Source organism: Falco punctatus, assembly GCF_963210335.1.
Source record: "Falco punctatus genome assembly, chromosome: 2".
Taxonomy (NCBI): Eukaryota; Metazoa; Chordata; class Aves; order Falconiformes; family Falconidae; genus Falco; species Falco punctatus.
The window spans coordinates 9,243,601-9,269,202 of record NC_137581.1 but is presented as its reverse complement, the minus strand read 5'-3'; the positions used below and the strand labels follow the sequence as shown (position 1 = coordinate 9,269,202).

Below are 25,602 nucleotides of genomic sequence, written 5' to 3'. Positions count from 1 at the left end.
GCATTTCTTGCAGCAAAAGGGAAAAAGGAAATAACAATGAAGATATTGATGGAGACAATATGGAAAAGTTCAACATGTTATTTTAAGTTAAGAAAAAATGCCAGGAATCCAGGAAAGAAAAAATATTACAAGAGGGAGGCAATTATAGTTTAATTTGTTAAAATGTTTCAGAGAATACAACTTTAAGGGGCAATACTGCACCCAGTAAAACTGATTTAAACCCTGTAAACTGAAGCCAGGATGATCACAGAGGAGTTTAAAAAATACCTGTTCGATCCAAAGAAAATGACTGCATGGCTTATTTAAAACTAAGTAAAACACAAGTTACCTGAGGAAGAATAATTTGCTAGTATAATTCACAAAAAATGAAACAAAGTGGCAAGAACAGTTTTACCATTGTCCCGTCATCACTGGAGTGGGTCAGTTCTGGGCTAGTCATCAGTCTACTCACTGATATTTAGGAATAATTAAACTTGTCAGGACAAGGAAGAGGAATAAATTAGTGCACCATTAAAAGTCTTTTTCAACCCTAATTACAACCTGCCTTGCTTTTGTCAAAAAAAAAAAAAAAAAAAACCCAAAAAAAAAACCCACCAAAAAAACCAAACGTGTTAGGGGTTTACTGTTGCTTCCTTTGTGTTAAAGTGCTTTAGTTTAAATTGCAAAAATAAGAAACTAAAGTGAGCCTGGTACAAAGTCTTTTACTTGGTATCCATGTACAAATATTGCAACATCAAAGCAATTCTCAGATTGCTTCCAGAACTTCTGGCAGTGGTTCATGTTATTTGAAGAACACCTACTTCACTACCAGGGCAATGAAACGCTTCTCCAAACGCTGACCAATATCGGGGCGTATTACCCAGGGAGAAGCACATATAAAAATGTTGGTTTGGGGGAAAAAAAAAAAAAATCACAGACTGTTATTACCATTTGGCTCCTGAAAACAAAAACCAAACTCACAACACAGACATACCACAATAAAATAGAATGAGGGCTTGATACTAGCAGATTTAATGTAAGAAGCCTATATGAATCTGACCTAAGGTCCTGCAGAAGAATGAAGCTGGTTAATTAGCATTGATAACATACAGCTGTGGTTGGCTTCAGGGCGGTGGGTTGGCTGATGTAGATAAGGTGCAGCTGTGGCTGGTTCTGTGAAGAGGTTGGGCAGCCAAGGAAGAGAGGAGGAAGAAGCAGAGAGAAGAGAGAGAGCGTGTGCCCTGGAAGAGGAGAGCCTAGGAGAAGGCAGCAGAGGGACTGGCATGAAGAGTGTGATGGTATGTGATGGTAAAAGGCTTTGTTGCAGCTTGATAGTTTGGAGAGTGCTGCGACAAGGTCCCTGTGCTTTTAAATAGAAATAAATTCAAACTGCAAAATAACCAAGATTAAGCAACTGAAAACCAGAAAAGAAGTCAGAATTTAAATCTGTTATCTTCTGGTTAGTTTTGAAAATGTGTTTTCTAATGGCAAGCTTTGATATAAAAATCAGGAGCCTTCTTAGGTCTTTATTTTTAATTGGGAGGAAAAAATATTTGCTAGAGATTCAATTTTTATTATAAATTAATTCATACTAGAAAGTTTTTGATCAAGAAAAAGCGTTTCACAATTAAGATCCTGAAAGGTTGTAACCTTGCCAATTCTACAGGGAAAAAAAAAAGGATAACTGGATACATAAAATTCTTAAGCATTTTCTCTTCCTCCAAATACAGCACCATTTTTATCTGCTTGTTAGGTCACCTGAACAGAAAGTACTTTAGAATCATGGAAAACATGACAAATCAGGTCTTATCTTCAAAGGTGGTGGTGGCAAGACCCAAAGGAATTTCAAACTCCTCAGATACCAACAAAGAATTTAATTATGAAGTGATTTACTACAGTATTTTGGTACTATAATCTGCTTACGATACAGGAACAGGTCAAAGAAAAATCCAAGCAACTCTGGGTCATTCGTGTAGCTTCAAATGTTTGATATACGTATATTCAAAGGTTTAATATAATGCTAGGTAAGAATATCAGAAATAGAAACACAATTCTTTTTCTAAGAGGTCCTGAATAAAATTCCTTAAGGTGCCCCAAGGGAATTAAAAAGAGACAAATCTGAACACTCATCCATACTGGGAAAACGCCTGAATTTCGTGGGTACCCCAGTGATAAAACCAGCTTTGTCCAATTCCAGCTCTCCTAAACCCCCTGCTTAGGGGAACCTTCACATCCAGCACTGTGGCACCAGATACATCTTAACAGCAGACAACACAAATTACGCTGTAACCCAGAACCTTTCCCATGGTCTTCTCCTGATCCGAGGGTTAGAATAGGCCAGTCACCCTTCAAAAGGTTGGCCCAGTCTGCCCAGTACTACTCCAGCAAGGCTTGCACTCTCTAACCACATCTCCACATAGCTCCCACTTTGGGGAATAAAGCTATTGAAGCACAAACCTGGTGGGCTGTTTTTACTTATTATAAAGAAAGATTTTGTCTTGATAGCATCTTAAAAAAATATATATTTAAAAAACCAATTGTTGAAATACTGGAGAAAACAAAACTGGGGAGGGGAGAAGATATAAAACCATCAAGTTACAAGTCTGCCTGGCCACTTAACCCAGCAGGACTTCTTCACACCAAGGGGTACAATCTACATGTTCTTGCACAACCACTTTGAAGAACAAACAACATCCCAATGCAAAACTCCGACATGTCTTATTTTACAGCCCGCATATGGCCCGTAAGGAAAGGGAAGGCAGTAACATGGCATCTTCTCTGAAGAGACCAGTGCTGGTACGGTGTGAGCGGAGAAGCACTCCGGCTAGGAAGATATTAAGACTTGTTAAACCTGTACCAAAGCAGGGATTTACCCTGTGTCGGGCATGCCCGGGGCTGGGACCCTCCCTGCCCTAGCAGCGTAGATGAGCACCCGCTCCGAACGTAGCCCGTGGGCACCGTCGGAGCACACAGCAGAGAGAAGAGCACCATCACCGCGCTGTACGGTCACACCTAGTCGTGGCACCTTATATATTATGGGCATGTCCAGCAAACTGAGGAGGAAGCGGTGGGAACCGATCAACCCTGAACCCTTTTATCCAGCTTCTCTAAAATTCTCCATCACTTTCAACTGCACAAACCCCTCACTCTGCTTCAGACGTATAAGCACAGCATTTGAAATGTTTAACAGCTGTCACTCCTCATTCCACTATCAGTAACGTAACCTCAAATTGCAATTTTATTTGCATAAAAATGCCATGCAGTAAGTGACTGCGGGAGGAACCTTTTTTTAGCCAGTTGTCACTACGTCCATTGTTGAGCAGCGCTTTCATAGCTGCTGTATGAAAATCTTGTAGTGGTATTTTAATATACGCTAGGGCAAAACTTACCCCAAAGCATTTATTAGAGTCAATAAAAATAAATATCTCTGTAGTGTATTTTAGGATAAATTGCCATTTTTTTTTCCTGCATTAACTTATCAACTGCCGTATAAACCATCTGTGCAACGTCAGCAAAGCACAAATAAATTATGTTTTATAGTACCATGTAGTTAATTCTCAAATGAGACTGCATCTAATACAGTTCCGCCAAGCTGATGTGCACAATTGACCATAACAGTGTATTTCTGTCTTTCGTGTACACGGTTCTATTACTTATAACAGTATTTCCCATATTACTGTCACGTTACAATAATCAAAATATTTTGTGAACCTCAGTGCTAAACTCTGTTTCTAGTAATTTCATATACTTGGACTAAAATAATTTATATCGGGATATTATGAAAAAAATACTAAATTTAAGGCATTTTCACAAGTACAGTTCACTGCTGAAAGGATATGCTTTGTAAAATAGGTAATTTAATGTCTCACACAGAAATTATTTCTTGATAACCACTGCACCTACCAGGCCACATTGTCTACCAGCTGCTGCTTTTAAATGGCTCTTTTTAATTTGAGATGAAGTAAGAAAATTAACTTTAAGATCTTCAGTGGCAACCAAGAACACGGAAACAGGTATGGATCAATCTTTCCTTTACACATCATCACTACTATTCAAATAAAAAGTAAGTGAAGGACCTTTCCTTAAGTCTGATAAACAGTTCCAGGGTCAGATCTGATTAAAAATCTGAAAAAAGTTCTGACTCTTAGCAACTGGAAAGACTTTTTTTTTTTTTTTTCTCTTTAAAAAAAGTTTTATTAAACGTATGTGCACACTTCCAAATGTCTGGAATTCCAAGCATTTTTCTCATGACTGGAACATTGTACCCACTCACGGTCTCCTGCACACAGTCCTTGCAAAGTAAAGCTGAATTCAAGGGCATGCAGATGACACACAGAAATTTTGTCTACATTTTTCTGCTGAATTTACACAAAGTCCGGTGAGCTGTAATGAATGCCATAGGAGAGGAGCACACTGTGTAAAAAACACTGTTACTGAAAAAAACTATTTCCACATCAGCCTCTGTTCAGTTCCATTCTGCACAGACCGTAAAAAGACCCTGCTCAGAGCAAAGAAAAATTCAGAAGTAAACTAAAAATGAGTGTTGAACTGCTCTTACAAACAAGTTAACAGATTTAAAATCCAACACGTGCATGGGAGTTGGAGCACCTGCCTTAAAAAACTATAAAACCAGAAAGGAATTTTGTAAAGAACGCACTTCACCTCTACCTGTATTACAAACACTTCAGTAAATAGCAAAGGAAGCAGCAATGCTCAGTAGAACAGCAGCCTTTCCCGCTAAGGAGTGAAGCTTAGCTTCAAACTTCAGTGAAACTCAAGCAGCAGGCAATGCAGCATGATTCATCTTACATCCCAACGATATTATTAGTCACTAAATTTGTAGCATGAAGTTTACAGGGTGGCTTGAGCATTGCCTTCTCGCTGGATGGCTGCGAAGAATGGAGACTGCCGTGCCACTGGCACCCAGCGCCACTGGAACCAAAAACTGCAGGAGACCACCTGGGGTACAAGACCTGTGCTCTTTCACTGCAGGTAACCCCAGTCATTAATTAGTTTATGATAGGAATTAACTAGAGCTATTGCATGACCTATTGCAAAACTGCCAGTGCCATTTCCCCTTATAGCTGAAGAGATAAAAAGTTTACTTTTCGCTTTTACTCGTATGACTCCAAATCAGTCACCTATCCCAGCCTCACATAGGGATGTTAATGCTACACTTTTTTCCAGCCTTTTTCCAAGTTTATTTAGGCAGCTAACTGTTCGGAGCAGGAATCACCCCTTATTAAGTTCATGTCGTTCCTGACACATGTTGCTAGTGCAACTGTAATTCAGGTCTCTTGAGTGCATGTGTCTTTCATTACTTCGCCATGCGGTGGGTTTTGCAGAAGCTCTCGGTCCCCTTCCTGAAAGGAGGTGAACCAAGAATGCAGAGCGAAGAACACTTCAGTGATGGGCACCGTCCTCACCTGCTTCAGAGAATTTCAAAGCAGTTCAAAGTACAAATATATGACATAGAAAATGGGCATAGAAAGGGACAGACTGGTAATTTCCACTGACTGAGGGTGCTACAAGCCCATCTATGAAAAAAATATTGAAAGCCGAAATTATTGATTTAAGGAAAAACCTCAGCATCATTTTTAAAATGTCTGTTTTCTACCCAAAAAAACCCCCCTACTCTTAATTACAATGAGAAATACCCCAGACACACCAAGGATGGTAAATACAAGCCAGGGCTAAACATTCCAAGGACTGTAAACATACAGATAAGACAGTGCTTATTCCCATGAGTCTTTCAATGCTTGGATTTATTATTTTTTAAAAAATAAAATTAAAGTCTAGATTATGCTTAAATTATTATTTCCTGTCTAGCAAAAAGTTTAGGTCACTTAATTTGGTTAAATACTGTTGAAATCAAGGGGACCTACACATACACTTAAATTCCCTCCCTACTGAGTAAAGCACTAGAGCATGTGCTAAACGTACCTTTGGGAATCGGCACCTCAGGCTGCACACTCTTGCAAATATTTAGGCACATGTTTAGTTTTGTTACCGTGAATATTTCCATTGATAAATGTGTCCATAGCTGTTGGCAGGAACAAGACGTTGAGCCCTACCGAGGAGGCAATTATGGTGAACAAATTACAACTGCAGAATTACTTCTCTTTGTAAATGGAATTCCCACAGAGATCTATGAAAGATTTATTTATATGAAGAGATACAAGTAAGGGAGTCAAAGCATTTAAGGTGAAAAATATACTACAAAAGTAAAGCAAACTCTTGTCACAGCTGACAGAGAAGTCAATTTTCTTCGCCCAACTTCCACTTTTTTTTTTTTTTTTTTCCTGAACTCACTGTACTTCAGCCAGGTATAAAATCAATAAATCAAAACCACAATATCTGTACTTTTAGTTCTGCATAAGTAATGAACAGTTTTCGCTTCTACTGCAATCAGAACCCCCATATAGGAAAATATAAGGCAATTGATGCCATATGTCTCTCTGTATTGTTATTCCAGATGTATTCCTTGGAGTCACAGAATTGAAGTTCCCGTTTCCTTCAAATAACACATTCCTATGAACTCAAATGAAGCAATTGAGCATAAAGCAGTTTATTAATATGATTAATTTATTTTGTAATATTCAGTCCCTGCACCGTTTCCCCCTACAACATGAGTACAAAATAGACAATTTACCTATGACATAATAAATTGCCAAGAAGCACAAATGCACTTAGCTTTAGCTTTTCACCTGAGAGTTCTCTGGCCAGAATGGTGACCTTACACTTACACAGGCATTTGAGAACTAATCTTTAAGTTTTAATTTCCACAGGCACTGAATAATTTCACCCATACAGCAAAGCAGTTGGGTTTGTCAGAACGACTGTTTTTTAGAAGCCGCAAAGTTTCATTATCTTTCTCTTTAGCCTCTACCAAAGAAAGAACGAACGAGGCAGAATTTTTGTGGGAATATTTGCTTAACTGAAGGTTAACAGTGCTAAGTACTGCTAACAGAACATCAGAAACGGGGAAGGGAGTTTCAGCAGTATCTTTCCCACATTGCCCTGCCAACAACCTCAGCCTTCTTGGGCTATTTTCTCTAAGGGCTAGAAGTAATTAAGTTTCATTGCTAAATCAGTCTTGAGCCTGTCTTGAGCAGAAAAATCATTTATACTTAATTGCATGTGGTGATGCGGTGAGCAATCCATTAGGCAGACTGCAGATACCATTATATTTTTTGCAGCTCTGCAGGATACTTAAAAATGAAAGGTCATTGTTTTATCCAAGCAGTCACTTGTATAATACGTATTTCCTATGGAAAACAGTGCTACTTCAAAAAAGGTTCATTATTTGCGTTTGTGTTACATAGTAATGCTAAACACTACTTTGAGGGTTGTAGAGTTAAAAAACACAAGTTTCTGAAACATAGAAACAACAAAACGGAGTATTCTACTATAATATGCATACAAAAATTTAATAATTAATGCTAAAATTGTATCAATTATAGCACATTTAAAAACTAGTATATATAAAAAGAAAAAACTAAACCATCCACCATTTTTAATATAGGCAGATGCATGTATTACATATATTCATAGTCATACACACACATCTGAACACATGCACGTGTCCAGAGGAATGTTCTCCGTGACCTTAAGAAACTCTGCATACTGTTTGCTAATCAGAACCACATATTTTTCACCTGATTCCATCAACAAAGAATTAGTTTCCATAAAATTGTAACCGACAGGAACAGATTGGTTTCATGGTTCAGAGTGGGAGTATTGTTCCAACAGTTCAGGCATGCCAACATTCCTGCTGCTGGCAGACCTGGTCCTCACCCATCGTAACCATCTCACACTGCGAGACCAGTCAAGAAAAACAATGTGATTCTGAGAAGACAGTGCTATAATATTATGAAAAGATTACAGTAAATTATTACACGAACCAATGCAGGCAGTTACTACAGAACCGTAACAATGTAAAGGTCAATTAATGCCCATCATTACTGATTCTCAAAGCACCCACAAGGCTCACACTTCAGCAGTGAGCAATGGCACTTGATGTGTTCCATCACGAAGACTTGCTTTCCATTTGCAGAGGTACCTGAATGTCTGAGGCTAGACTGTGCTCCTAAATGTGCTGTTGTCTAGGTATAGGGTTGGCCTCCCAGAGCAAACTCACAGAAGTTCTTTAAAAGAAGGAAGAAGATCGAAGATTTTTAAGCATGAAATGACTTTGGATCACTGGAGGGTGGTACCAGACTCACAGTGTCCGTAAAAGCCAGCTGATCTCACCCAGTGAGCATCACGATCTGGCATACAATGGAGATGCTCTGGAGGCTCTCCTCTCCTGCCACCAAGTAACATTACACCAGAAATACTACACCCTGTTTATGCCACTGGTACCAAATTCTAGCAGTTAACCTCCCTGTAACTTTGGAAAGAACAGCAGTATTTTCTCATATCACTCCTCAGCCCTTAAAAGCTGGAACTGCTTACCCCAGGTACTGTCTTTTGATTTTTCTACAGCTTAAGAGCAGCTTATGTAAATTTAAAATTTTGAATTTTAAATAATATTATTCGAATATAGGCCTAATAAAAATGTCATTATCCTAATTTTACACATACAGAAAAATACACTGCAAAGTTCAAAAATTTAGCGCTTTAAATGCAAACAGAATGCTTCAGAATGGAAGGGACCTCTGGAGGTCGTCTGGTCCAACCCCCCTGGTCAAGCAGTGCCACCTCGAGCCAGCTACCCAGGACCACGTCCGGATGGCTTTTCAGTCTCTCTGAGGATGGAGAATGGAGACTCCACAACCTCTTCAAGCAACCTGTCTCAGTGCTTGGTCACCTTCACAGGAAAAATATTGTTTCCTTACATTCGGACAGCACCTCCTGTGTTTCAGTTTGTGCCCATGGCCTCTGGTCCTGGCACCAGGCACCACTGAGAAGAGCCTGGCCCCATCATCTTTGTGCCCTCCCTGCAGGTAGGATCCCCCCTGAGCCTTCTCTTCTCCAGGCTGAACAGTCCCAGCTCTCAGCCTCTCTTCATAGGAGAGATGCTCTAGTCCCTTCCTCATCTTTATGGCCCTTTCTTGGACTCCCTCCAGGATGTCCACGTCTCTCTTTATACTGGGGAGCCCAGCACTGGACACAGCACTCACCAGTGCAGAGCAGAGGGGAAGGGTCACCTCTCTGTTGACCTGCTGGCAACGCTTTGTCTGATGCAGCCCAGGATTCCTTTACACACCTTTGCAGCAAGGACCCATTTCTGGCTCATGTCCAACCTGGTGTCCACCAGGACACCTGGCTCCTATTCTACCAAGCCACCTCCCAGCTGGGTGTTCCCCAGTGTACACTGGTGCCCAGGGTTGTTCCTCCTCAGGTGCAACACTTCGTACTTCTCCTTGTTGAAGGTCATCAGGTTTCTGGCAGCCCCCTTTCTCCAGCCTCTCGAGATGGCAGCATGACCCTCTGGTCTACCAGCCACTCCTCCCAGTTTGGTGTCAGCAGGAAACTTGTGGAGGGTATGCTCTGCCCCAGCACCCAGACCAGTAATGAAGATGATGTTGAACCGGATGGCACCTAGTATTGACCCTGGGGTACACTGCTAGTTACTGGCTTCCAACTCGGCGCTGTGCCACCGGTCACCACCCTCCGGGCCTGGATCTTCAGCCGCTTTGCAACGCACCTCGCTGTCTGCTCACCCAGCCCGTACTTTGACTGCTTCTCTACGAGGATTTTACAGGAGACAGCGGCAAAACAGCAGTATTAGTAACTACGACCTATTGCAGTCATTCTGTTCACATCTTTTCTTAGTTTTCACCATTTCCACTTTGTATCAGTTCGCCAAGTACAATCCAAAATTGCTCATGAATAAGGAAATATAAACTATGACTTGTAGGATTTTCACCAAACTTTGAACATCAAACAAGAAACAGAAAGAGCTTTCTCACTGACTGTAGCGCATTCATCCTCTTTTCAGAAAATCAAAAATAAAATTACGTTTTGATTTATGCACTCTGTTTATATGCAGGGCAACTAAAAGTTATTAAAGATGACTTTTTGGTTTTGTTGTTCATGCATGATCGATGATTATTTTAAGAACTCTAACATATGGATAAGGAGCATAAAATAACTTGAATCAGGACAGCACAACAAATGAGAATATTGTTCTCCTAAAGGAAGGTTACCTTTTATTCGCTGGAAATCATTGAATGCAAGTAACATTTACACCAAAGTTAAGACATCCCTTTCTCAACGGGACTCTACATACATTATCTTGAGTTCGCTGACATACACGTACTGTCACTGTAAAGCGTCAGAGAAAATGACAACTCATTCATACACTGGTGAGACTATTATTCCAAAACTTGAGTCAAACAAGTTGCCCAGAAATCAAAGATCAGTTATGTATGCTTTAATTACATCTTCAGCACGTATTGAGCACTTGTAAATGCATACGGGAATATAAACCAATTCGTAGCTTTACCAGTTTAAATACTTGTTTACTGTTGCCTATTTCTTCAACTACATGAACGCATTAACATAACATCAGCATGAACACCACCGAAGTGAGAAGCAGCCTTATTCGTCGTACCCACTCTGCCTTTCCTCACGTATACAAGGAAAATTCTCCCTACAGATGCTCTTTGCTCTGGCGGAACAATGGAGTCACCAGACCCTGTCCTTGGGAGCAGGTTTTAAGTATAAAGCAAGGTGACAGCTTCCTTCCAAGGCCATGACATACAAAACCACAATTAGAATAGTTATTAAACAAATGCTGTCCGGTTACAGAAAGAAACGCCTATATTTGAAGTGACAACCACCACCTACATTTTTAATGAGAAAAAAATTAAGAACAATAATATCTTCAGAAAACAATCCCATATACTTCCCAGCACCATATTTCTTGACCACCTCAAGTCACATTAAACCAAAAACTAGATTGGAAAGTAAATGTCCTCACATTTAGTTTTGTTGCCATAATTTTATCTTGCCTGCATTTGCCATGCACTCACTGTTTGCTGAGGAAAAAGAATAAGATATCTGGAATATATAGGCAAGGTATTAAAAAAAAAAAAAAATAAATCTTTAAAATAGGTAATTGCCTCCTGACTTTATTCCTTGTCAAAAATGTCTTGATGGAAGCCAAGACAACGGACAAATACTTCTGTGCATAATTTGATTTACCTTTTAGCCCTCTGTTTCACTTCACAATGGGGAAGTTATGATTATTGCAAGGTAAAACCATATCATCAGCCTGCATTTAAAAAAAAAATTAATAAAAATAATGCATAGCGTGAAGTCAAATGCTTAAGTAGTAAATCCCATTTGCTCTAGTCTATGAAAAATGGACATACTATATATCCATACATTTAAAAGGAAAATACAAAGCATGAATCACCTAGATAACTTTCGAAACAGAACTGGAATCACACATTCTCTAGATTTCCAAATTCGTGTGTTAGCTTCCATCAGTGGCAACTCTCCATATGCTGGAACATGTAGCCACTACCCTATTTTCATATATTTCTACCTTAAATTCACACCAGACACAACTCAGCATATACATTTTTCCCATTTCCTATCAAATCAGTTCCATCACTTTGCTTTAAAATTATTTGGAGTAGGACAGTATTTTTTCAAGGCTCATGATGATTTTTGGTAAGAAACAGAATATCCTCAGGCAAATCGCTTATTAAAAGAGGAAAAAAATTCTTCAATATTCAACTCAGGTTTTGAGACAAATTTACTTTCCTCTTCATGACTGCCAATGAATTAAAAACCTACGAACTGCACAAAATTAATAATAACCTGGGCAAGTAACACCTTCCCACAACCAAATACACGGCACAACCATCACTCACTCTGTACTGGAACATCTCAAAGGTAATCTGGTGGTTTTCCTCCTCGGGGTTCAACAGCATTCCCTCTCTCCTCCTCCCTCCCTCTCCAATCAAGCTTTAGTTTTCAGTGCGTTTAATCAGAAGAATTATTTACTTTGGACTTACTTCCAGATAATATAGATAAGGTTTGCCAGTCTTCAGCAATTAAATTACCTTTCAACTGTTCCCCATTGTGACCCGCCAGAAGGATTTTCCAGATGCCACTACTATTTTTAAGTACTTCTGACACATAACCCCCAAACCGAAACCTTAAGGGAGACAACAAAACAGTTCTGTCCTTGTGGATACGTTCTCTCCATTTGCTGCTCCTTTGCAAGAAGTTATAAAAACCTCGATACTACTTCCAAAAAAGATTTTGCTAAAGAGAAAGCTGTATCTACATAAGCCAATAATTTACTGGGTTTTTAATTGATGTTTCAGAACACTGATCCAGGATACTTTTTTTTTCTTAAACACATCTCTTTCAAAAAAGCTTAAAAAAACCCCAAAGTACAGATTATTGTCCTGGGGATAGAGGAGACCTCCCTGTAGATGAACAGGGACTCAGACCTGCCTGCAACTCCCTGCTTTTATTTTTGAAAGGTATTCATAAAACTAAGAGGGTAACGATCACAGAAATTAATATTGAAAGCTACTGGCACTTTGGATCTTACACCACATATTCAGAAAATATGGTCTAGTTAAATTAAATTGACGCTGTTTTGCAACATTCTAAATTAAAAAAATACACATTTTTCTGTGTACTAGCAACACTTAACCGGGAGGAGAAAAAACCCCACAGAATAAGATCCAAGAGACTGACAATCCTAATTCAAAGGCAGAAAAATCCCATGAATGTTATGACATGGCCTTACAAAAACTTAAGTTTTATTATTGTACCAAACCAGATTTCTTTAGTGATGTCAAACACCGTTTGCTGGGAAGCATTATCATTTCAGTAAGAACACACAAAGCTCATTTTGACCCAGAGTGCTGCCTTTTAAACATGACCTTGGCTACAGACAGAAGGCTTAGCAAGAGGAGAAGCCTTCAGGACCACAACTACAGCATCTCTACCGCTGTAAGATTTATGTAAATCTGAGAAAACATCTTTCCTCACATATTAACATGACAGCAACAAAGTATTCCAGAAAAAAAGCATGGAAACCAGAGATGATGGGGTAGGCTGTGAGAGCAGAACTTTTGAACCCGGATAATAAAGACACCTTTGTGATAGGAAGGCAGGAGGGCGAGGGGATCAGATGTCCACTATCCCACTGCCATTCAGCTTCTAATGTGCCTGTAAGTGATTAAGCCTGGTATGCCCCCAAGCTGAAATCACAGGAAACAGTGTGCCCAAAGCAATTTTATTTAAAAGAAAATTAATCTCAAGTGATTCTCAGAACTTCTTCAGAACCTAAGATGTTATGGTTTACAAAACGTTCCTGCATTTCATGTACTACAAATGAACCTGGCCAAAAATACAAGCAGAAACATCATCGTGACAAACCCCAAAATTTAAAAATCAAACGTAGAATCTGGTAATTTCTAGAATAAACCCCTTTATATGGAAAAGTGACCATAATTTAAATGAACACTCTGTTCCACGTCATCTTTACAGTACACAACTGACTGAGGTGTCCTAAGATTAAGATCTGTTTCAAATTGCTGTAACAGTAAGTAAAATTAGGAAGTCCCTTCTCATGAAAAAAATTATTACAGTTATTGATATTAATAAAAAAGGTTCTTGTCTACATGACTTCATTCCACAGCTGAGCTTCCAGGATGCTACACTGCACTCTGCTACGACATGGTGGATGGGGAAGAAAGGGCTTCCTAGAGCTAACAGTAATGTCGATTTAACGTTGTCCCCTCTTTTCTTAGGTTGAAATTCTTTCCTAAAATGAACACAAGATAAAATTTCACAGTTAAGAGTCTACAGATATACAGATATATATATATATATATCCATGCATACATGTAGTTTAAAGAGACAAAATTGTTCTAGAAATGTAACTACAGTGACTACTGAATTGTGATCTACTAGGTACCATTTAGTGCAATCCACAAATGCAAGAAATTAACGCTTTCACAGTATCTTCAGCTTTTAGCAACATTTTAAAATTTATTATTTAAAAGCACTATTCTAAGGTATACATACGTCCCCTCATATAACAAAGAGCTTATGGTTTTGATTTCTAAAGAATACTCTGTTGAGTAAGAATTATCAAAACAAGTGTTTTATCACAAAAGCGTATGATTTGCTCACTTGGGAATAACTGCATTGCTGTTACTAAGCTCCTTCCTACTCAGACCAAAACAAATTGATGTTATCTTGAGAGTTGTTCTTGATTTAAACCTTGAACCCAAGTTACACGGATGGCACTTGGACTATGTCATCTCACATCTGTTACAACTGCAAAGAGTAAAGCAGAGGACAAAGCCCATGGAACTAACAGAACTGCTGCACACAAAAGTACTTCCTATCACTGTTTCCACTGTTATGTGTTTACTTGTAAAAATATAAAAGAAATTGCATTTTAAAAGACCCTTAGTAATCCCCTTGTTTGACTTTTAGCTAAAAATATAATGACAAGTGTATCATCAGTATTTACTATCAATACAAAAGTCACAGAAATTGCTTTTTACAGATATCTGGGCTAAATTTATAAAGCTTTGCACTTCACATTATTTACCTGACAGAAAACAGACGAATGAAAATGTAATTCTGAAATTTATTAAACTTGGCTTTAAATAAAAGCAAAGACATGCCTTCTTACAACAAAGTACACTTTCAAGCATGGGTACCTACTGCCATAGCGATGCGTATCATTACATGCATTACACCATAAGCAATTTTGGGCTGGGAAGTACAATAAATACTTATATTTTTGTATCTATTTATAATTCAAATGTGGTTGACAACACTCATTTTATACCTAATATAAATCCAGATATTGTCCATGCAAACAATGTAACTGGTAATTCTCAAGGAACCAGGAGTCAGCACCAGCAAACCAACATAAACTCCAGTTGGATGTTGGTCACTAACTTACCTGGAGACGAACTAAATAGGCTGAGAAGAAGAGACAGGACACACCGGCTGGCCTCTGCCTGCTTTTTACAGCATAATATTCATCAGAGCCTTAGACAGGTATCTCTTCAGGCACCCCAGCTAAACCCAACCGCTGCTATCAACTGAACCTCTCAGAAACTTAAGACACAGCCTGGGAATCCCTTGGTATACTTGTTGCCCATGGCATTTCATGAACCAAGGCTTTTGTATAACTGGGGGGGAAAGGGAAAAAAACACCAAATATCCCAAATTAAAGGCATTCCATTGTAATGCTACAGACTGAAGACTCCCATTTCCATCTTTGAAACCTCTTCAAAAAGTCTCAGCTGTTGCAGGCATTATAAAATTAACCCTATCAGTCTAAGCTCTTTCTTTGCTCCAACTCTCCTGTGAAAGTCCTTCTCTTCTGAAATTTTTTTTTCCGTGTCTTTACCATCACAAGACACTACATGAAGATTTTGAAAGTTCCCCATATGCCTTAACATTTCAGACAGAAGGGAACGGTCCATGTGGCATGGCCCTTCACTTCTGAGGCATTCTGAGGCAGCAATGTTTTTTTTTTCCCCTGATAGACTTAATGAACCCAAACAATACACACCTGAATTCTTCCACCTGGAACTCCCAGCATTTTTCATATGAAAAGAGATTATAACAGTTTACAAATTCATAGAGATGTTATAAGGAATGTGTTAACATCCACAGGGTTCATACACGGCTGGTATCAGTTCCAGCTCTCTGGGAATCATGCTCTACCATCGTGTCCCCCTTGTCCTTGTCATCGTATTTTTTCCATTAAGGGTTCCACCCTCTCCGCTTATCCTCCTGCTCCATCTCTGGATGGGCTGTGTGCATTTGCTTCCCTCCTCTACAGGGACTGAGAACATCGGTGTCCTGATCAGGCCCCTCCTTGTTCAGGACGTCCACAAGACATACAAATCTTACGTGACCCACTGGTTCTGCTGTACCACTTGCTCAATGGGAATAAAACTGGTCACTTCCAATTAAGATTAGGGAAGTTTTCTCTCTGTGTACAGTCATCAAACTTCATCTCAGCCTGTTCCATCCTCCTACCACGCATCCAGTGACTTCTCGTAGCCACTGCTGCCAATCCTTATCGCTCCTCCTCCTCCCTCTCCCCCAGGGGGTTGAGCGCACAGCAGCAGAAGCTCCAGGGGACGCAGAAACGGGAAGCATAAACAGTGAACCCCTGAAGATAGCAGCTCTGTCTGGAAGAGGCTGGACAGCACAAGGAACAGATGGCAGCAGATCTTACCCTGCTACATGAAGACCAGCAGCAGGAGAAACAGCTGGAGCAGCTGTGTCTGCTGCCAACCCCAAACCTCGCAGCATTAATGAAACGCACCCTAAGGCTCCCGTGCGCGAGCACAGCAATAGAGCTGGTGCGATCACATCTGCTCGTACAATTTTTGGATCTTTTGGGAACGAGCTAGAAGCACTAACAGAAACAAATAAAGCCTACAAGGCTCTGCCTCACACTCCACCCCCAAAACAAAGCAACTGACAAATAACGAATTAACATGACAAACAACGTACTGAATCCTGCATATTAATTACGCTTCTGGGTTTGATTACCTCCCATGGATGCTACTAGACTTCAATTCAGCCAAGAGCAAGAGAACCGCTGAGAAAATTCTTCAGGAACCTCTATGATCTATATCCCACAGTTAAATAATTTATTAGCACTATGTACCCAATTTTGATAACGACTTATGGCAGCACTGTTTCTAAACTTCCAACAGTAACTTTACAAACCATATGCTAAAGTCAAAAAGCAGTACAACCTCATTTTTCAATTTCTTCAAGGATAATAAAGGAGAAATTTAAAAATTCTATATACATAATGGCTTGATGAGTTGCAGTGGATGAGGAAACGTTGGAAGAAGGAGAAAAGGCATTTCCCCTAGACATTCAATATTATAAACTATAAATCCACCTGGTGATGACAACTGGATTATAAGGGATAGTTTTTCACGCACCCTGTTTTGCCTGTATAGAAGATATGTTTGCACATTAATCTGTTCAGCAGTGCAGACAGAATATTGCCGGGGTTTATTTATTAATTTACAACAAACAAGTATGATTTTAGCTTCCAATATTGAACAGTTTTACTCCTCTTAAATGTTAAGTGGGGTTACATTTTTAAGTACTGCTATGAAAGCTGAACAGCACTTTTGCACATCTGGAGCGCTGCCTCCGTAGTTTGGAATTTCCAATAAACAAGTGGCTTTGCTTTGATTTTCACTGCCAAGTTCACACTTCTCAAACAGAATACAGTCAACTTTAGTTCATATTCAACTTTTTTTCTGGCTTCCTTTCTACTTACACACTGTGCAAACATTCAGCAATTTCTTGGAAGAGCTAAAAAAATGTTTAATATTACTCTTGATAATTGTATGTTTCTTCTGGAAAAATTAGTTTCATTTGATTAGTATCATTCCTCATTTTCAGACTAAGTAAATTATAATTCCACAATGGAATTTAATGAAAATATTTTCCTTGAGTGAGAACACTTTTTCCCCTATGCATATTGCCTGATAAAAATACAAGAGGAAAAAAAAAAAAGGTCTTTTTGTTTCTCTCACTGCCTTCATACACAAAAAACCAATTCTGGGCAATTCTTAAATGTTTTACCTATAAATTATCTAGCTTAGCATTAGCTGCATTTCCACTGAAGCCCAAGGAATACCTCGTACATGGTGTCACAGGACACAGTATGCCAACGTAATGTTCACCATCATCACACAGATGCACTTTCATCCAGTTCCTTTCTTGCTAACCATGGCTACATCATCTCACCACTTATTTTGCTGATTCTCATCTGGCTCTCCCTAGCCCTCGAGGCAGTTTAATTGATAAAAGATCAGAGGGAATATCTGAAGAAAAAAATAAAACTTTTTCTACCACATCAGTGAACTGAACTGGCTCAACACAAGATGGATCAGATAGAGACATTACAATATTCACAACAGAGATCATTATGCCTGCAATCATCCCAGTATTTCGCATTGCATGGTACAATTAGTTACACTTTTAAAAGAAAAAATCATTTGATTTTTCCATAATTCACACCATTCACTGAGTAACTACAAGGATGGAGATTCCACAAGTTCTCTGCAGCCTCGTCAATAAAACATAGAAAATTAAGCACCGTTCACTGAGAAAAACTAAACAGAATTTGGAAGGGTTACACATATTCCATAACTAACACTTCTGGAAATCTCTTTTCTACAGAAGCGTGTAATGCATGAACATCAGTATGTTAAAAATATAAAGAATCTATATATTCAGAAACACTAAAGCTACCGACAATGGCAGGACAGGAAATCTCAGGTACATCTTCACACACTGATGCAAAGATACTAGTTTGTTTAAAGACAAATTAAGGCAGCTTCATCAGCAGAAGGAACATTTTACAGCACAGCCTGGATTCCCAGGCTAAGTCTATGTCTCGATTCCAGACTGAATGCTGTGCCTACTATATGACCTTTTCAGAGTTACGTAAGAATTTGATCAAAATCAGATTACCATGAAAAACACATGGAGGTTTCTACAATTAAAACCCTATATATACCATAGCATCCAGCTGTGGCAATGCCCAGATCAGTTCTTTCTTCCAGTGTCATGACTGACTGTAGTATTTTTTTAAAAATTAAATTCAACCTAAGCATAAATTGCACCACCTAATATTAGAGACATTTAATCATCAATGTTCAGAACAATGTTTACCTGATATAAAACCACACAAAGGAAGAAACAAATGTTCACCATCAACAGAAGCACGTATGAGCAACATGATATTCAAAATCTATTTATCCTCTATAGAATAATGCATGTCTTAATACTTCATATACTACCTGAAGCTACTATTTCTTGAAAAGAACAAAAGATGAAGTGACCTCTCTGCAGCTACTCAATAACAAAGATCAGCCTCATGAATTTCTCTGGATTCTACAATTTTTAACAGAGACAATCCAGTGAAAAACTACCTGCCTAAAGGACGTACCTGTGAGTCACTTCAATTATAAGGCTACATTATGATTCAGGCAGAGAGAAAAATGAGAGTGTTTCCTGAAGGGTACTTAATCACCCACTGGGCAGGCCTTAAATTCTTGTTCTCCTTTAAAAAAAAACCAAAAAACACCACACAACTGTAATGTAGGTATGCAAGTTATATACAGTCCAGCCCTCTTCACTTACCTGCAGACAGTATTACTCTCAGAAATTTATAAAGCATCATATTAATAAAACATTATATCACATGTGAAAAAAAAAAAAGGAAGAAAAAAGAAAAAAAGATATATTTAGCCTTACTTCTCCATGTCTTAAAGGTGTAATAGCTCCTCTTGCTACTGCCATGCGGAACAATGTTTCTGTTGCCTGCATCAACACACACACACACAAATTGGTTAGTTAAGTACAGACAACCCCAGATCACCAGTGTCTGTTTCAACACTTTTTAAGGTATCAGCTACCTTTAGCACCATTTTACAAATGAATCATTTCAGTAAGTTATTTAGAACAGTCTGCACAGGTTAGGCAAAGGTTTACTGCAAGGTGAGAAGTCTACCAAGGACTCCGGTCTACAGCGTAAGTAACCCCCTAAACAGTGTGCAGTCCCTCCTGCGACACAAGACCCTTCATCCAGCTCAGAGATGCTCAGCCACATAAGATGGTCTTCCACAGTTGTCAGGTAAAACTGGGATACTAATGGCAAAAATAGCTATATAGTATCTTACAACTCATGCAACCAATTTATTTTTAAAATTGCTGTTTAATATGACACACTTCAATTAACAAACAAGTCTCAAAAAACAAGAGTATGATGCAACTCTCTTCCTAAAAGCACCCGAGCCCTCTGAACTTTTAATAATGGTGACATTAGAAAACACAACATTCTCATGTGCAAATGACAGGGAACACAACTTGGGGGAAATCTTTAATAAAGTTAATCTTACCGTGTTAGTTTTCCCATCCTTTCTTTAATCCAGTGGGACAACTAGCACATATTTCTGACATAAACATAGATTACTGACTCTTAATGCAGGCTACAGTACAAAAACATTCTGATATCACTTTTCCTTCTACAAGCTGGTTGCCAAAAGCCATGACAAAATTCACTGGCTACGTAAAATCACAGATTGGCACATTAGTGCACACAAGAACAGATTTGTTTTAAAGCATTGTTTCCACAGCAAGTAGTGAAGCCAGCTTCAATTTCAACTGTAATGAAACGTGGTTTTAATATCTGGTTCTAATAAAATAAAAAAAAATAAAATCTAACTTCAAGGATCCATGTTAAAAAGTAATTAGCAGGCTGTTTGAAGAAATGTTTAGAAATTCAGAAATAAAAGTAGTTTGTACTAGCGGATTATCTTGCTAAATAGCGATTTAACAAAGAAAAAAAAAAGCAGCTCAGTACTAATGTGACTGCAAGACTGGCTGGGTTTATGCTACACTACCTTAAGACAGCTGTATCTCAACAAACTAATATCAAAGGCATCTCTTAAGATGAATTCCTCAGTCTTGCTAGACACAGATTAAGTGGGGTTCCCTCTTTTCTAAATAACTGCCTGCAGGAAAGAACATTATAAAAGAGCTTCTTTATGCTCCCCCCAGCCCCCAGCGAACTTGGACTGCAAAACGTATCACTACGTTTACACCCATGACAGCCTAGGGCAATGCCCAGGCGCCGTTCTTCTCAAACCCTTCTTCTTTGAGAGATAAAGTGAAACTCATACAACCTTTTGTATTTCCCAAAATTGGTTTCTTTCACCAACATTTTTAGGGCTGTTTCAACCGAATTGAACACTCTGTCAATACAGCTAAGCTGCTTTTGTTTCTTTTGAAAACTACTGGCATGTGTGACTTTCTTTTCACATCTACTAGTAAAAGTTCTCCCCTAATACACTTGCACTCACACCGTTAATGCCAGATGTCAAAACCATTCAGCCACAAGGAAGAATCACAGCAGCAGCAGATCTCGCACCATGCATGTCCTCTTATGGGCCACTCTTCATGCGCCGAGTATCACTAAGAAGATTAGCACTACAATCACAGCTGCCCACCCAGCCGGCATGGGGGGGGGGTGGGGGCACCTATAGCCATCCATGCACTGACAGTGACAAAGCTGGAGAAAGAGCTATCAGGTTTTTAGGTATGCAAAATCCAAGAGGATGCGTCAAGAAGTTCATCTTTCAAAAAAGTGGTCAGACCCCTGCGTACTGCTAGTGTGATGTTTAAGGCGAAGGAGGCAAGCAGCAGCAGAAAACCTTTCAAGTTTGTATCCTTTCTACAAAGAAAACGAAGTGTGAACAACATGCTGAGATTTAAGTAAGGCAGCGTCTTACATGGAAGAAGAAGAACGGCTCAGACGCCTCTTTAACACCTTCACAAAACTGTAACATCACACAGACTAGTGATAAAAGTGATCAGGCTAGGAAAATCTGACCAGTCTTAAAATTTGCATTTCTCTGTAACATTTCTGTTTGGACAAACTCCCACACTGCCTTTAATTTCCATCTTTACCCTTTTCTGCCCCACAAATACAGGTACAAACAGGGGCCACCAGGTTCTACTCAGGATCCCTTGGAGCCGGTCACCCAGGGCTGGAGATGTTTCCAGCACCTCTAAGGGCAGAGGTCCCACAACCACTCTGATCAATCTGTTCCAGTATTAAAAAAAAAAAAACATCAAACAAACAAACAAAAACACACACAACAAAAAAACAATTTACAGATGACCTGCAAATTTCCAAAGAAGCACAGCCCAATTCCCCAAATTCTCTTAAGCGGTGGAAATCCTTTATGCCAGCCAAGTGGAAGGCCATCCTTCCTTCTGCGGCTTCTAGCTGTGACAAGCCAAGCCACACTGAAATCCCCCAAAAACCACAGAGTCCTGCTGGCATTCAGGCTGTACAGGTTAGATACGGAGGAACAAGAACGTCGGTGGAGAAACTTAAAATATAAACATACCAAAATACTCTATTTTTTTGAAATGTTAAAGACAAATTCCATCATACTTAATGCTCCATAAAGAATAGGGGGGTGGGGAGTGGGGGGGTGGGAAGCTGCATGAATAAAGAAACCCACAACAGTAATGAAAAAAGGACAGTATGTTCACACACCTCCTAAACTTTCTGAAGTGCTGGGTGTGATAATAACTTGCTGATATTAAAAGGATCCCTATTAAAAAAAAAAAAATCAAACCTACTTTGACTAAAAATCCAGTTTATTGAACACAGCTTGCCTGGTGTACTCTTGGATTTTAATTTTAAATTTACCAAGGTTATTAGGACAATAACAGCCAATATTCATGCTGCATAATATTCTCATGCAACTTGTTCCAATATTGATTAAGTTTAAATCCCTTGAATGCAAATGTCACAAATTTAAATATTTTTTTAAAAAAAGTATTACGTATATTGAAATGGGATGTTTGCTTATTTAATTGGATCAAATCTGATAAAAACATGCAGAGTACTGCTCTGTCACAATCTTTCAACACAGGCTAGCTAATTTTTAAAAAAAACAACCACCTTTGACTTTTTCAGCAATAGATTTCTATTAGAAAAGTTTAGCATACTTTTAAGCATCAGGTCAAAACTGCCCTTCTCCCCCCAGAACAGTTTTCACAGCTCTTTTGGTTCACAATTCACAGTATCCTTGAATAAAGACACACAAAGTTACATGGCATTTAGAATAAGTTGAATTACCTGGTTGCAGTATCAGCCCTTTCAATCCTTCTAAACAACTTTAAAATAACTTCTAAAATCTGTGTATGTATTTATAGTAGATATTTTCCCACTGAATGCCAGATTTTTATATGCATTTATCACTTCCTAATTCAAAAAAACAGCATAAATTATGTCAATTTTTTAATACTGAAAATACCAAAATAATCTCTTATTTTATGCTAGGATGAGTAACTGTGACTATGAAATACAAAAGACTGGAAATATTTATCATCATGTCAGGATAACTGATTAAAAAGGCAAAATTGTCCATTTAAGAAATAATAATCGCATCTCCAAAGAAACCACCAACTAGGACTTTAGATCATTTTCAACTGCTTCTGCCTCTGTTAGCATTTAATATTTCACTATAATCAGGTTTTTATCAAGTTGTAAAAATCTAAGATTTATCTGCACTCACTTCGCTGTGAATAAGCCTTAAGTAAGGATCATCACAGGCTTAGGCAATGCCTGCAGATACTTCTGTTTGGGGATGGGAGTCGGAAATCCGTAAGAAAGCAAATCATCAGCACGTGGTTTCAGTGATCTCAGTGTGAAATAAATGTGTTGCCAAGGTAAATCCCAAAATTGTTCTTCATTATACTGTGTTACATTTTATATGAGGGGAAATGGCAGCCTGATGGATCTCACCACCCTGTACCGCTGTGCAAGCTCCGATGCCATCTCCAAAGACGACCAACTGCTCCCTCCCCAACCAAGCAGTCGCTTCTATTCAAATTGTGCGGTATTGATAGAAATTGTAGGAAAAATAGCAAAAAACCCAGCACCTTAGATTCCAGATGTTTTGAATTTTCTAGGTATTCACAAAAATAAAATGGGTTTATAATACTTTATCAAAATAGTTACTGGTTTACCAAAGTTAAAACTGCAAATGCAAGCAGTGGAGGGGACTGCTAATGCACATTGATTAATTTGGAAATGCATGCTTTTTAATCACCTGACAGATACTGACATCTACTTCCAAAGGTGCATTTAAAAAAAAAAATAAAAAAATTATTCTATTTAAAGAAATGCTCTGAAAGGCACAGATCTTTGGTAGTCATTCAGAGCAATTTACAGATTTAACTAAAATGAAAACGGTGCAAATTGTTATAAGAATTAAAATGGATGGAGTAACACAAAAGGCTTTTTTTTTTATTCCTATTAAGTTTGCTGATCTTGGTTACAATAGCTGGCTGACAGTTCTGGCCTGTAAAAATTGTGCTTCTTCATGAAAAGCAAATTACATTTCAAAAGGTCCCTGACAGCCTGTCCAAAATCATCAGTAATATTTTTCAACTTGATTTCATGTTGCAAATTAACTATTGTTAATAGTCCTTATTAGCTACCCATCACACAGCTTTCGAAAACAAGCACGAGTGCTATCAAAGACAGATGTGGCGAGATTCAGAAATAATACCGAATAGGAAAATATACAAGAAGTTTCTGAAATATTTTTTTCCCTGATTTCTGTCCACAGAATTTCAAGTCTAAGGCAACCTTCTGCATCCAAACCTTACCCCAGATGTCAGATTTAACTTCACTGATGAGCTAATTTATTGTTACAGCTTTTGATTAAATTACTGTAATACCAGTACACAATTTATTGCTATTGTATATATTTTATGAATTTAAAATATATTTTAAATATGTTAAAATACAACACTGAAGCTGAACAGATGCTTTTAAAGAGATGTATTTAAATTTGTATTTTCTGGAAAACCATTAAAAATATTTCATTCATTCAGTGTTACATATGTGAACTCCATGTAACTCTGTCTTTCACTTTTTTTAAAGAAATCTGAATGTCTCTGCCTTAATTACTGAATTACTATTTGAACCTTACTGGTGCAATGACTAGATCAGCATATACTTGACATCCGTGAGACACAAGTTCTTTACATTCACCCCGTTAGCAGAACAAATCACTACTAACCTTCTATAAAAGCAACTGTGAACTCTATAAAGACTAAACAATTTAAATCCAACAATAAGCATAATTGTCAGAGCTCATGATAGCCATGCACCTGTTTTCTGAAACTTCTCTGATTTTTTTCCCCTTTTCAGCCTTCAGAATGTGAACACCCAGAGAAAATACTGCACCAAACACTCACCTTTGAATTCCATAATATCTGATCCCCCTTTCCTCCGGTTACTTATACAACATCTGTGCACCTTTATTAGAAGGATAATACAATTCCTAGTCTACAAATCACATTTTACTGCCTCCCCCAAATGAAAATAAAGATGCACATAGGTAATAGAAGGACACACATCTGCAATATTCCCAAGCCCCAGCAATTAGTGGCTTGAGGGTGTATTTCGTGGAAGCTCTGGATGCACAAGAGAAGGGCTAAATCTGCTCTTATTTATGGAGGAGGAGGCAAGAGCAGCTTGAAGATGAGAGAGTAGAAAGTAAATCAAGCACACGGATCATGGCCATGGATCTTAAACAGCAAAAGTACTAAATGTCCTGGGGTTTTGAAACTCAACCCTAACACAGCACAAACAAACCAGTATTAAAAGTAACAAGATTAATGGCACAGGCAGCTCTTTTTGAGCTACATCTTGCTCCTTCCTTAGAATATTTGCAGATTTGTCATGTAAACGTAAGTGCAAATTTACACACAAATATTTGATCAGGTCAGTGTCATTTCTATTACACTAACAAATTTCCATTTGTTCACGGAACTAAATCTGCACTTTCAGGGTTAATAAACTCTTTTATGAATTAATTCACCTCTACCCTACTACCTACCTAAACTACCCTGATCTTCATAGCGCCCGAAAGATAACATATATCACAGTGCTGGACTTTGCATTTAGCCTTTGCTACGTCTGCATTGCAAGAACACCCCCTCGCTGCAGACCAGCTCAGGAACCTCAGCCTCTCCCTAAAAGAGCTTTAAAACTTCAAGCTGCAGAACACACACTCAACAAATGAACCA

The 25,602-nt window shown here is 38.6% G+C and overlaps 1 protein-coding gene across 1 annotated transcript in view; it reads right to left on the bottom strand.

The window, feature by feature from the left end:
• Nucleotides 1-25,602, bottom strand: part of TMEM135 (transmembrane protein 135) — a 187,692-nt gene that overhangs the window by 92,312 nt on the left and 69,778 nt on the right. The window contains exon 5 of the mRNA XM_080375927.1: nt 19,237-19,302. Within this exon, the coding sequence (XP_080232053.1) occupies nt 19,237-19,302 (66 nt within the window). The remainder of the gene's footprint in view (nt 1-19,236; nt 19,303-25,602) is intronic.